General features: G+C 54.0%; 2 protein-coding genes across 4 annotated transcripts in view; one reads left to right on the top strand and one right to left on the bottom strand.

Annotated features, from left to right (window-relative positions):
* The window catches only part of LOC127051008 (NACHT, LRR and PYD domains-containing protein 3-like), a 572,024-nt gene that overhangs the window by 127,098 nt on the left and 432,220 nt on the right, over window positions 1-12,706 (bottom strand). The window lies entirely within an intron of this gene.
* LOC127051009 (NACHT, LRR and PYD domains-containing protein 3-like) overlaps window positions 1-12,706 on the top strand; it is a 166,566-nt gene that overhangs the window by 16,568 nt on the left and 137,292 nt on the right. For all 3 annotated transcript variants that reach the window (XM_050952786.1, XM_050952785.1, XM_050952788.1), the window contains exon 4: window positions 305-2,036. In XM_050952786.1, the coding sequence (XP_050808743.1) occupies window positions 305-2,036 (1,732 nt within the window). The remainder of the gene's footprint in view (window positions 1-304; window positions 2,037-12,706) is intronic.

Genomic DNA, 12,706 nt, shown 5'->3' with positions numbered 1-12,706 from the left:
GATCTATTTCATTAATTCATGGTGGCTGAATGCACATAATATGGCTGCAATTGGCTTGATCGTATCCTGAGGTACACACACCCCTCAAATCCAGAGAAACAGAAGATCTGAGCCTACACTTTTCCCTCACATCATTGATTTCAATGTGACCACTGATGTGAGTAAGGACAGCGCCCACAGTTAATTTATGTGGGGACACTTTATGATGATAGGTGCACTATAAACTTAGAGTACCAGTATTATTGTTTAAATAGTTTTATTGTAACATTACAATAATATTTAATGCTTCTTGTCACTAACTCAGCTTACAGAGTGAAGTACAGAGAACATATAAAAAACAAATACAGCACAATAAAAGACATGAATGCTCGTCTTGGTGAGAATGTGAAGCTAAACAACAGATACACAAAGCTGATCATTGTAAATGAACATCGTCACAAAAAGCAGAAAGAACATGAAATAATGGCCTTGGGACGGAGACATGCAGAAATCATGGTTGAGCGCGCTAGTCCTATCACCATAGCCAATTTATTTGACTCTGATAAAGATGGACAGTCACCACAAATTGTCGTGCTGCAGGGAGCTGCAGGGATTGGAAAAACACTGACAGCAAGAAAGATCATGTTGGACTGGGCAAATGAAGGACTGTATCAGAACAGATTTGATTATGTTTTCTACATAAATTGCAGGGAAATAAACTTGGTCCATGAGCAGGGAAGTGTTGAAGATTTGATTTTAAAGAATTGTCCTGATCAAAATGCACCAACTAAAGAGATTCTGATTAATCCAGAAAAACTCCTATTCATAATTGATGGTTTTGATGAACTGAGATTTTCCTTTAATCAACCAACAAGTAATCTGTGCTCGGATCCCTGTAAGAAGCAGCCAGTGGAAATCATACTGAACAGTTTATTCAGGAAAGAAGTGCTTCACAAATCTTACTTAATAATTACTACAAGACCAACTGCCATGGAGAAACTTGGGCAGTGTTTGAAAGATGAACGTTGTGCATATGCAGAGATCTTGGGATTTTCTGAAAATGAGAGAAAAGAATATTTCTACAAGTTCTTTGGGAATGAAGAACAAGCAAGAAGAGCCTTTAACTTTGTAAAAGACAATGAAATGCTGTTCACCATGTGCTTTGTCCCCATTGCGTGTTGGATCATCTGCACGGTTCTGAAACAACAGATGGAAGCAGGTGAAGATCTTGCACAAACTTCCGATACAATCACTGGCATCTACATGCTCTATCTCTTCAGTTTATTAGAGGGTCACAGCAGCAATTCAGAGAAACAACAGGTACAAGATAACTTGAAGGGACTTTGCTCTTTGGCTGCAGATGGACTCTGGAGGCAAAAAATACTGTTTGAAGAAGAAGATGTCAAGAAACATGGCTTAGATAAACCTGATTCCCTCTTTCTGAATGAGAACATGTTTCAAAAAGGCATTGGCTGTGAACGTGTTTACAGCTTCATTCACTTGAGTTTTCAAGAGTTTTTTGCAGCTTTGTTTTATGTGTTGGAGAAAGAAGAAACAGCAAAAAAATCAGAAACTGCTATACAACCTGTAGAAAAATTGTTTGAAAAGTGTGGAAAATCTAGGAATTATTTAATGTTAACAGTGCAATTCCTGTTTGGTCTCTTAAATAAAAAGAGAATGGAGGAGATGGAGAAAAATCTTAGCTGCAAATTTTCACCCCAAATTAAAAATAATTTACTAATGTGGGTTAAAGAAAAACCCTTTTTGTCGTTGTTCAACTATGATAAATTGCTTTCTGGTAAGGAGGAGATAATTTTCTATCTGGATTATTTTTACTGTTTGTATGAAATTCAAGAAACCAAATTTGTACAGAGTGCAATGAATCATTTCACGGAGCTAAAATTTACTCATCATACCTTTACCAAAATGGATCAAATTGTTCTTCAATTCTGTATAAAGAATTGCTGTAAACTGGAGTCCATTTACATAGAGAAGTGTAGGTTTCTAACTGAAGGCCTGAATGAAGATTCCCCAGGACCATGCAAGTGGCCACTTCGGTGAGTGTTATCTGAGATCTAAAAATATTTAACTTATTTTTTTAAACATTGATTTTTTTCCCCTCGGGTTTTCATAGCTCACATATGGCAAAATGACCCACCATAAAAGTGACTCAATTTAGTGACAAACATTAAAGACTGGGAAGGACCATGCCACATCCACTCCCAGCCCTTAAAAGCATGGAAAATATGAAGTTAACGGGAAAGACTTGTGCACTCATTTCTACCTTGATGTTGCCTAAACGTTGTCAGTAATGCTGCAGTTCTCCATTTGGCTTTCACCTCCAATCCCAATAACTACCAAAAGCAATATGTACCCCAACTTCATCACACTTTCACTCCAGTGCAAAACTCTATGGAGTGCTAGAGTGTGGAGCTCGAGTGAATGAGAGATGAGGAGGTTGTGGGTGGCTGAGATCTTTTTAGAGATGGAGTGAGTGTTCTGGAGGCAGCAAGAGAAGAGAAGGTGACAGTAGGAAAGCAGAAAGGTGGGCATGAGGTTAGGCAGAATGGCAGCAGAAGGGCCAACGTGGTGTTGGGGTATGTGTGTGGGAGGTAGAGAAGGAGAGGATTGAGGGAGAGCTCAGGTTAAAGCAGATATCAGAATTCAGGAGGCAGTTATGAATATGGGACCTATATCTATTTGGGCTGGTGAGAGAAGAGGGGAGATTGGGGTGGAGTTGATAGAGCAGGTGGGAACTGAAGGGGGGTGAGGGAAAACAAGGAAGGGGAAATGAGGCCAGTGGAGGGAGTGGCTTAGCCAGAGGACTAAAGCACCACTGCACTGGACCTCACAAGAGGCAGTGGCTGATCATTGTTGGCCCTGAGGCACGGTACATAGTGCTCTGGCGGGCCATGACTGCTGCGGAGCAAACCCTGTCACACAAGGGATTAAGTTGAGCCAGTCTCCACATTTTGCAAGGGTACAAGGCAGAGCTGGGCAACCTTAACTTTGCATTAACAACATTTTTGGCCTGCTAGTATCAGTTATATGTAGGTCCTGTTTGTCTGTGGAGCATTTCATAACAATTTAATTATAACAGTAAATCTGTGCACCAATCCAAATGTGCCAATGCATCTGCCACTGCCCAGATGTCAACACTCAGTCTGAGGGATTTTCTCACTAAATGCCATTATAGTATCGGGCAAACTTCCTAAGTCTGGGAAACAGAATCCCAGAAGTTTAAACCTCACCTCTTCTCAGTGCTGCTTATATTATATTCTCATGCAATTTGTTACCTTTTTCATTGACCAACGCTATGAACCCCAATCTTAGAAGGCAGTTCCCAAAGACCTGCTGAACACACCCCATTGTTTGAAGAAACTGGCAGAGAGATTATGCAGGGTCACTGCTGGGATAGACCCCAGCTCTCTAGCATAACACACCCCAATTTCATCCACTGAAGCATACTGCCTTTCATGTTCTCTACACCAGTTTTGCTTATTCTATCTCTAACCACTATGAACCACATTCATCACCCTGAGTGAGGGATAGAGTCCAGGATTCTTGTTCAACAATATTCAACTGCTGATTAGTAAATATCTGAGTAACCCTCTGTGAAATTGTTTGTCAAGATCTCCTCTGGTGAGCTGCTGGCTGGTGGCCATGGTCTGAACACTGCTTGGGAATCATGGGCTAGGGTTTGGGAACCATGTCCCCTCAGATCACCCAGTCCCCTAGCATGCCCCACCCCAGGCAGTAGCGGTCTGGGTTTTCCAGGGTGGTTTTTGTGGAAGGTGTTTACAAGGTCAGTAGTGTGAACATCCTGCACCAGTTCCCAGAAGCATATGGAAAACCAGGTGTATTCGGAAGGAACAGATTAAGTCAAGTAGAAAGATGACTGTGTTTATTTGCCAGGAAACTTGGTGGGGCCAAGGAACTTGTAGTCCACTTACGAGTTGGCCTGTCCGTGTGTGAGTATCTTGTTGAGAGCCATACCCTCTGGCCTACTGAAAGGAGGGGCCTCTCCAGTCATTGACAGTCAGCATAATGTTTTTAGCTCTTCTTGGCATTCTCGAGGTGAACTTAAGGTCATCCTGGGTTTAGCATAGCTGTTGTATCCAGTCAACCCACAGTAGAACCCATAGTCCAAAAAAAAAAAAGTGGGGAGGCTTTGCCTTATAGAGGCATGTTCTGCATTTTTGTATGTGAATTCTGCCTGAGGTAGCAGTAAGGACCAGTCGTTCTGGTGGAATTTTATGTAGTATTGAAGGTACTGTTCCAGGATCTGGTTGGTTCTTTCTATTTGATCTATTGTCTGAGAGTGTTAGGTGAAGGAGAGACAGAAGCAAATGCCCAAAATCCAGTGAGCTCCTCATCAGATATGAAAGATAAGTTACAAACTGTGGTCATGGATGATGTGCTCCAGGAGGACATGGAGGTGGATGATTTGATCCACCCAGATTCAGGCATTTTCCTGGGAGCAGGTTGGGCCAGTGCAGGTGATGAAGAGTGCCACCTTTGTCAGATGGTCCACTACTATCAGAATGGTCATGAACCCATTGGACTCAGGATATTCTACTCCAAAATCCAGGACAACAACTATCCAGAGGCTAGATGGAGTCTCGAGGGATTGCAGGAGTCTGAAGGGTTTATTGTGCAGTACCTTGGAATGGGCTCATGCATTTCAAGACACCCACAGACCTGTGCTCTGGCTCGCATACAGTGAGCAGGTCTTGGCAAGAGGCCATGCCCAGAAAGTTATGAGGTTTAAGGATGCAGGAGATTTTAGGATATGAGTCCTTCAGATCAGCATTAAATTCTCCCTTCTGGGACAGAGCATCGAGCATGCTGGTTTTGGTTCCTGGGTGATAGGAGATTAGGAAATCAAAGCACATAAAGAATGAGGCCTACCTAAGATGACATTGGGGACTTTGAATCTATGCAGATATTCTAGTTTCTTATGATGGTGTGTGCCTGGTATTTTTCTAGCACAGGGCAGTAAAAGGGGTGATCTGCTCTAAGGACCTCAGGATGAACAGCCAATAGAAGCTTGCAAACCCCAGCAAATGTTGTTGTCATTCACAAATGTATTCTTCGAGGCAGCAGGTTTAGGAAGAAATCACTTGAGACCAGAGAGCTTCAAACCTTAAAAAGCACCCATTTATTTACACTTAACTGACCTCACCAGCCAAAACTGGCTGGGCTATCGCCTAATAATCTACCTCACTTGCCATAGAAACAAAAACCACGACAACCAAATACACAACATATTCCTCCCTGTAAGGAGGCGCCCTGGCTCCCCACCGCGCCTGAGGGGGACGAGCCAGAACAGGCGCCTCAGTGGGCGGAGTCAGCACGCCTGTCCCCGCCCCCCGGAAGTCAAGGGGTGGGACAGGAAGTATAAAAGCCCGGCCCCAGCACTCAGTTGGGTGCAGGCTGCCAGAGAGGACAGACGCTGGTGCCCGAGCTCCCGCCGGGCCGGACCTGCCCCGAGCCCACTACCCAGAGGAGCGCTGGCCTTACCTGCCCTGCGCCCACTACCCGGAGGAGCGCTGCCTGGACCTGCCTCGCGCCCACTATCCAGAGGAACCCTGGCCGGACCTGCCCCGCGCCCACTACCCAGAGGAGCGCTGGCTGGACTTGCCTCAGACCTGGTACCCGGAGGAACGTCGGCCTGACCTGCCGTGTGCCCGATACCCCGAGGAGTGGCCTGAGCTTCCCCACGACCGGTACCCGGAGGAACCTATGGTGTGGGACCCACCAGACGACACCGGCAAGAACCAGGTACCCAGAGAGGGGGAGGTTGGAAGTAGCCCGGGGATAGTCGACCCTGGTTTGGCTCCGGAAGAGCCCGAACCCATGTCAGTGTGTTGCGGCCAGGATCCCCACTGACCGCAGCGGGTCTTGACCGCTGCTAGGGCCCCGGGCTGGAACGCAGTGGAGTGGGAGGGCCTGCGTTCCCCCTGCCACCCGTAACCGGGTGGCAGACTCCCCCTCTTCCCGCCTATTGCCACTGCTCTGCCCTGACCCAAAGGGCCAGAGCTAATTAGACTTGTGTTTGGTGCCCCGCCCAAACCAAGGGCTGGGCCTCGTTGACTTTGCCACTGCTCTGCCCTGACCCAAAGGGCCAAAGCTAATTAGACTTGTGTTTGGTGCCCCGCCCGAACCAAGGGCTGGGCCCCGTTGACTTTGCCATTGCTCTGTCCTGACCCAGAGGGCCAAAGCTAATTAGACTTGTGTTTGGTGCCCCGCCCGAACCAAGGGCTGGGCCCCGTTGACTTTGCCATTGCTCTGTCCTGACCCAGAGGGCCAGAGCTAAACTAGACTTGTGTTTGGTGCCCTGCCCGGACCAAGGTCGCTTGCTGGTGGATTCTCTGCAGCTTGAGGTCTTCAAACCAATTTTGAGATTTCAATAACTCGGTCCTGGGTTAGGGGTTGTTATAAAATTGGATGGGTGGGGTTCTGTGGCCTGCCTTGTGCAAGTGGTCAGACTAGATGATCATATTGGTCCCTTCTGACCTATGAGTCTATGAGTCTAAGGGCTGGGCCCCTTTGACTTTGCCACTGCGCTGCCCTGACCCAGAGGGCCAGAGCGAACTAGACTTGTGTTTGGTGCCCCGCCCGAGCCAAGGGCCCGGGCTGATACTGTGTTTGCTCAGCCCCCGCTAGGGGCCTGAGCCTGAACTATTACTGCCCAGCCTGTCCAAGGGCCTGGGCTGATACTGTGTTTGCTCAGCCCCGCTAGAGGCCTGAGCCTGAACTATTGCTGCCCGCCCTGTCCAAGGGCTGGGGCTTATTGACTTTGAGAGCCTCGACCCCGGCTAGAGGGCCGGGGCTCTACCCTGTTTACAGACCCTGTATCCCGCTCAACACCTGCCGAGGGCTAAGCCTACCCGGACTGCAGAGCGTAAGGAGGCGCCCTGGCTCCCCGCCGCGCCTGAGGGGGATGAGCCCCGACACAACCGGCTTACACGTGGAGGCACTACTGGGAGTTACACAGCGCCAGAATGTGGGCGCGGACCCTTAACACCGGTGAACGGGGGGCCGCGGGAGAGGGAGCTCCCTCCCCCGAGATGGACCTGTCCCACCTCGCCGCCCTTCTGACCGAGAACCAGGATCGGCAGCAGGCGGCAAAGGCACGACGGCAAGAGGAGCAGCAGGCTGCCCAGCTTCAGCAGCAGCAGCAGCTCGTCGAGCAGCTGGGGACTCAACAACGCCAGCTGATCCAGGACCTGGTTCAGCAGCAGCAGGAGTTCCAGCTGAAATGCCTCCAGCACCTTGCAGTGGAGCGGGGGCCCCGAGAGGGGGTCCAGTTGGGGGGCACCGATGGCGGCCCGGGGCCCTGCCCACCGATCCGACTGACCAAGATTGGCCCGGGTGATGACCCGGAGGCCTTCCTGGTCACCTTTGAGCGAGTGGCCACCGTCGCGGAGTGGAACCTTGACCACTGGGCCTCCATCCTGGCGCCGTACCTGACAGGAGTGGCTCAGGCAGTCTACCGAGGCCTGTCTGCCGAGGCCGCCCAGAACTATGGGCAGGTGAAATCCGCCATCCTGGACGCCCTCGATGTGAGCCCGGAGACGTTTTGACAGCGGTTCAGGGGCCTGACATATCCCACAGGGGCCCGGCCTCGTATGGTGGCCCAGGAACTGCGGGAGACCTGCCGGCGGTGGTTGCAGCCCGACCGTCGAACGTCGGAAGAGCTAGCCGAGCAGGTGATCCTCGAAGAGTTCACTCACATCCTGCCTCCACGAGGAAGGGCCTGGGTCCTCCGTCATCGACCAGCAACACTGGCCGCCGCTGTCACCCTAATGGAGGACTTCCTGGCGGCAGAAGCCCTGATGGGCCCGACAGGCTGACCAACCCCACCAGGACCAGAACGCCCCGACCCCGGGAAGAAGGCGACACCCACTCGGGCTGCAGCCCCACCAGCACGGCCGGCCCAAGCCCCAATGCCCGCTCCCCGGAAGGTGCCCGGGAACCCCGCCAGGGACTCCCCGAGGACCCGGCCCCGAGTCGGACGACCCGACTTAGGGCCTTGTTTCTCCTGTGGCAAGTCGGGACATCTCTAGAGGGATTGCCCCCAAATGGAGTGTACCTTTGGCCAAGTCTGCTCTGGGGAGGCTCGGACCCGGCACCGACAGCCCGCCAAGATTACGGCGCCTGTGATGGTGGAGGGATACCCGACCGTGGCACTCCTCGACTCCGGTTGCGGACAGACCTTAATCCGCAACCACTTAGGTCCCCCAGCGGATGCACGCTTGGGGGAAATTCGTTTACAATGCATCCACGGCGACATACGGCCGTACCCCAGCACCTGGGCGCAACTGACAATTGACGGGGAGACCCGATGGATGGTGGTAGGTCTAGCACCGAGTCTGGCCTATCCAGTAATCCTGGGCCGGGACTGGCCCGGGTTTCCGGCCGTCCTACGCCGACATGCTGGGGGCAGCCTAGGTCCCGTACCAGCCTTAGAAGGAGAAGCCTCAGGAGGGAAGGATGATGAGCAGAGGTCCCCAGAAATAGAGAAGGATGAGCTGGACCCCCTGGAGGACCCCTCCGCCGAGGATGGGGACGATGCTTCCCCGGGCGAGGCCAGGGATCCCTCGGCCCCCACGGACTTCTGCCGGGACCAAAGAGCGAACCCCACTCTCAGCGAGGCATATGAACAGCTCGCCGCCGTGGATGGCACTATTCTCGATCCCGGGCGAGCTGCCCGGTGGCCACACTTCAAGTTGCGCCAGAACCGCCTGTATCGGGTCGAGAGGGACCCACAGACCAAGGAGCCCCGATCACAACTCCTCGTACCTCGCTGTCATCGGCGAGCAGTCATGAAACTGGCCCATGACGTCTCGGCTGCTGGACATCTGGGTACTGAAAAGATCCTGGCCCGAATATTGGGGCGCTTCTATTGGCCGGGGATATACCGCGAGGTGAAGGACTATTGTACCTCGTGCCTGGAGTGTCAGTTGACTGCGCCAGCGAGGACACCCAAGGCACCACTGGTCCCGATGCCGTTGATAGAGACCCCTTTCGAGTGGGTGGCCATGGACCTGGTGGGACCCCTCCCTAAGAGTATTGAGGGGTACCAGTACATACTCGTGATGCTAGACTACACCACCCGGTTCCCCGAGGCGATCCTGCTCCGGAACATCACCGCCCGCACCATCGCAGGCGAGCTGGTTAAGGTCTTCGCCCGCGTTGGCTTGCCCCGGGAGATCCTCACGGATCAGGGGACCAATTTCACCTTGCGGCTGTTGGAGCAGGTATGCAGGCTCCTGGGGATCAAGCAACTGCGAACCTCGGTGTACCATCCCCAAACAGACGGCTTGGTAGGGAGGTTTAATCGCACCCTAAAAGATATGTTGCGAAAATTCCCCCCAGAAGACCTCCGCCGGTGGGACCAACTACTCCCGCCTCTGCTCTTGGCGGTGCGAGAGGTCCCCCAGGCCTCCACCAAGTTCTCGCCGTTCGAGCTATTATATGGCCGCCAACCGCAGGGCCTCTTGGACCTGATGAGGGAAACCTGGGAGCAAACCCCCTCACCCGCCCAGGGTCTCCTGCAATACGTGATCCAGCTCCAAGAGCGTCTCAAGCAGGCTGGGACCCTGGCACAGGTAAACTTAAAAGCCGCCCAAGAGATGCAGGCCCAGGCGTACAACCGGGATGCACGTACCCGAGACTTCCAACCTGGAGACCGGGTCTTACTCCTCCTCCCCTCCAGCGAGTCCAAAATCCTGGCTCGATGGCAGGGCCCGTACGAGATGGTGCGGAAAGTGGGCCCCGTCACCTATGATATTCGTCAGCCCAGCCGGTGGAAAGAGCTTCAACGATATCATGTTAACCTCCTTAAACCCTGGCGGGAGCGAGAAGGATTGCTGATCAATCCCTGTCCACCAGAACCGGAACTCAGGCCCCAAGTACACACTACGGAGGACCCCGAGGGGCCCCAGCTCGGGGAGACACTGACAGAAGAGCAGCTGGAGCAAACCCGCTGCCTCCTTCGAGCATTCCCTCGCACTTTTACGGCCAAGCCCGGGTACACCTCCATGGCCTACCATCAGATTCAGACGGAGCCGGGAGTGGTGATCCGGGCCACAACGAGACCCCTGCCGTATCACCGAAGGCGAATCGTCGAAGACGAGGTACGGGCAATGCTAGACCTGGGAGTAATTGAGCCGTCACAAAGTGAGTGGCGTAGTCCCATCGTCCTGGTGCCTAAACCCGATGGCTCCCAGCGTTTCTGTATAGACTTTAGGCGTGTTAACGCCATCTCTAAATTTGACGCGTACCCCATGCCCCGAATAGACAAGCTGCTGGCCCGGTTGGGAGAGGCCCGCTATATTACGACCCTGAACTTAAGCAAGGGGTATTGGCAGATTCCCCTGGATCCGGCCTCCCGGGAGAAGACCGCGTTCGCCACGCCGACCGGCCTGTATCATTTTACGCGGATGCCCTTCGGCCTTCATGGGGCACGTGCCACATTCCAGCGCTTGATGGACCGCCTCCTCCAACCGCACCACGACTACGCCGCAGCCTATTTAGATGACGTGGTCATCTACAGTCGGCAGTGGGAGACCCACCTGGACAAGGTCGCCGCCGTCCTGAGGTCCTTGCGGGAGTCTGGGTTGACGGCCAACCCTAAGAAGTGTCGCATCGGCTGGCGTGAGACCACCTACTTGGGGTATACCGTTGGCAATGGACAGGTGAAACCTCTTGTGGACAAGGTTCAGGCCATTGCTGCCTGTCCGCCACCAACCACAAAGCGCCAAGTCCGCCAGTTCTTGGGCCTGGTGGGATATTATCGGAGGTTCATCCCCCAGTTTGCAGCGGTGGCCGCCCCCTTGACCGGGCTCCTCACTAAGGACAGTCCGCGACACATACGCTGGACCTCCGAGTGTGATGAGGCTTTCCAGACGCTGAAGGCAAGCCTCTGCAGCAAGCCAGTCTTGTTTAGCCCGGACTTCCAGCGACCATTCATCCTACAAACAGATGCGTCGGAAGTCAGGCTCGGGGCTGTCCTCTCACAGGAGGTGGATGGGGAAGAGCATCCGGTTCTTTACATCAGCCGGAAGCTGTTCACCCAGAGAACAAAACTACGCAGTCGTCGAAAAGGAGGCCCTCGCGGCGAAATGGGCCTGCGACGCTCTGCGCTACTACCTCCTTGGGGCCCCGTTCACTCTGGTCACTGACCACTCCGCCCTCTAATGGCTAGGCCGGATGAAGGACCACAACACACGGCTGCAATGGTGGTACCTAGCCATGCAGCCCTACGCCTTCACCGTCCGCCACAGGGCAGGAAAGGACCACGCCAACGTGGACTTCCTTTCCGCCTGGGGGGCATGGACGAGCTTGGCCCTGTCGCCCGGGAGCCAGCCTTGAGGGGGGGTGTGTGTAAGGAGGCGCCCTGGCTCCCCACTGCGCCTGAGGGGGACGAGCCAGAACAGGCGCCTCAGTGGGCGGAGTCAGCACGGCCTGTCCCCACCCCCGGAAGTCAAGGGGGGGGACAGGAAGTATAAAAGCCCGGCCCCAGCACTCAGTTGGGCGCAGGCTGCCAGAGAGGACAGACGCTGGTGCCCGAGCTCCCGCCGGGCTGGACCTGCCCCGCGCCCACTACCCAGAGGAGCGCTGGCTGGACTTGCCTCAGACCCGGTACCCGGAGGAACGTCGGCCTGACCTGCCGTGTGCCCGATACCCCGAGGAGTGGCCTGAGCTTCCCCACGACCGGTACCCGGAGGAACCTATGGTGTGGGACCCACCAGACGACGCTGGCAAGGACCAGGTACCCAGAGAGGGGGAGGTTGGAAGTGGCCCGGGGGTAGCCGACCCTGGTTTGGCTCCGGAAGAGCCCGAACCCATGTCAGTGTGTTGCGGCCAGGATCCCCACTGACCGCAGCGGGTCTTGACCGCTGCTAGGGCCCCGGGCTGGAACGCAGTGGAGTGGGAGGGCCTGCGTTCCCCCCTGCCACCCGTAACCGGGTGGCAGACTCCTCCTCTTCCCGCCTATTGCCACTGCTCTGCCCTGACCCAAAGGGCCAGAGCTAATTAGACTTGTGTTTGGTGCCCCGCCCGAACCAAGGGCTGGGCCCCGTTGACTTTGCCACTGCTCTGCCCTGACCCAAAGGGCCAGAGCTAATTAGACTTGTGCTTGGTGCCCCGCCCGAACCAAGGGCTGGGCCCCGTTGACTTTGCCACTGCTCTGCCCTGACCCAGAGGGCCAGAGTGAACTAGACTTGTGTTTGGTGCCCCGCCCGAGCCAAGGGCCCGGGCTGATACTGTGTTTGCTCAGCCCCCGCTAGGGGCCTGAGCCTGAACTATTACTGCCCAGCCTGTCCAAGGGCCTGGGCTGATACTGTGTTTGCTCAGCCCTGCTAGAGGCCTGAGCCTGAACTATTGCTGCCCGCCCTGTCCAAGGGCCAGGGCTTATTGACTTTGAGAGCCTCGACCCCGGCTAGAGGGCCGGGGCTCTACCCTGTTTACAGACCCTGTACCCCGCTCAACACCTGCCGAGGGCTAAGCCTACCCGGACTGCAGAGCGTATGGAGGCGCCCTGGCTCCCCGCCGCGCCTGAGGGGGACGAGCCCTGACACAACCGGCTTACACTCCCCCCTTAATAAGAACATCCCCTAAATAAAACAAACACTAAAACTAGATAAAGGAGGGTAGACTGCCTCCATTCCTGGTTAAATCATGGGGATTATTTTTCCCTATAATTGTGGGTTTGCCC

This window comes from Gopherus flavomarginatus, chromosome 5, assembly GCF_025201925.1.
Source record: "Gopherus flavomarginatus isolate rGopFla2 chromosome 5, rGopFla2.mat.asm, whole genome shotgun sequence".
Classification (NCBI taxonomy): domain Eukaryota; kingdom Metazoa; phylum Chordata; order Testudines; family Testudinidae; genus Gopherus; species Gopherus flavomarginatus.
The sequence above is the reverse complement of the archived record's forward strand: the minus strand, read 5'-3'. Positions and strand labels throughout refer to the sequence as shown.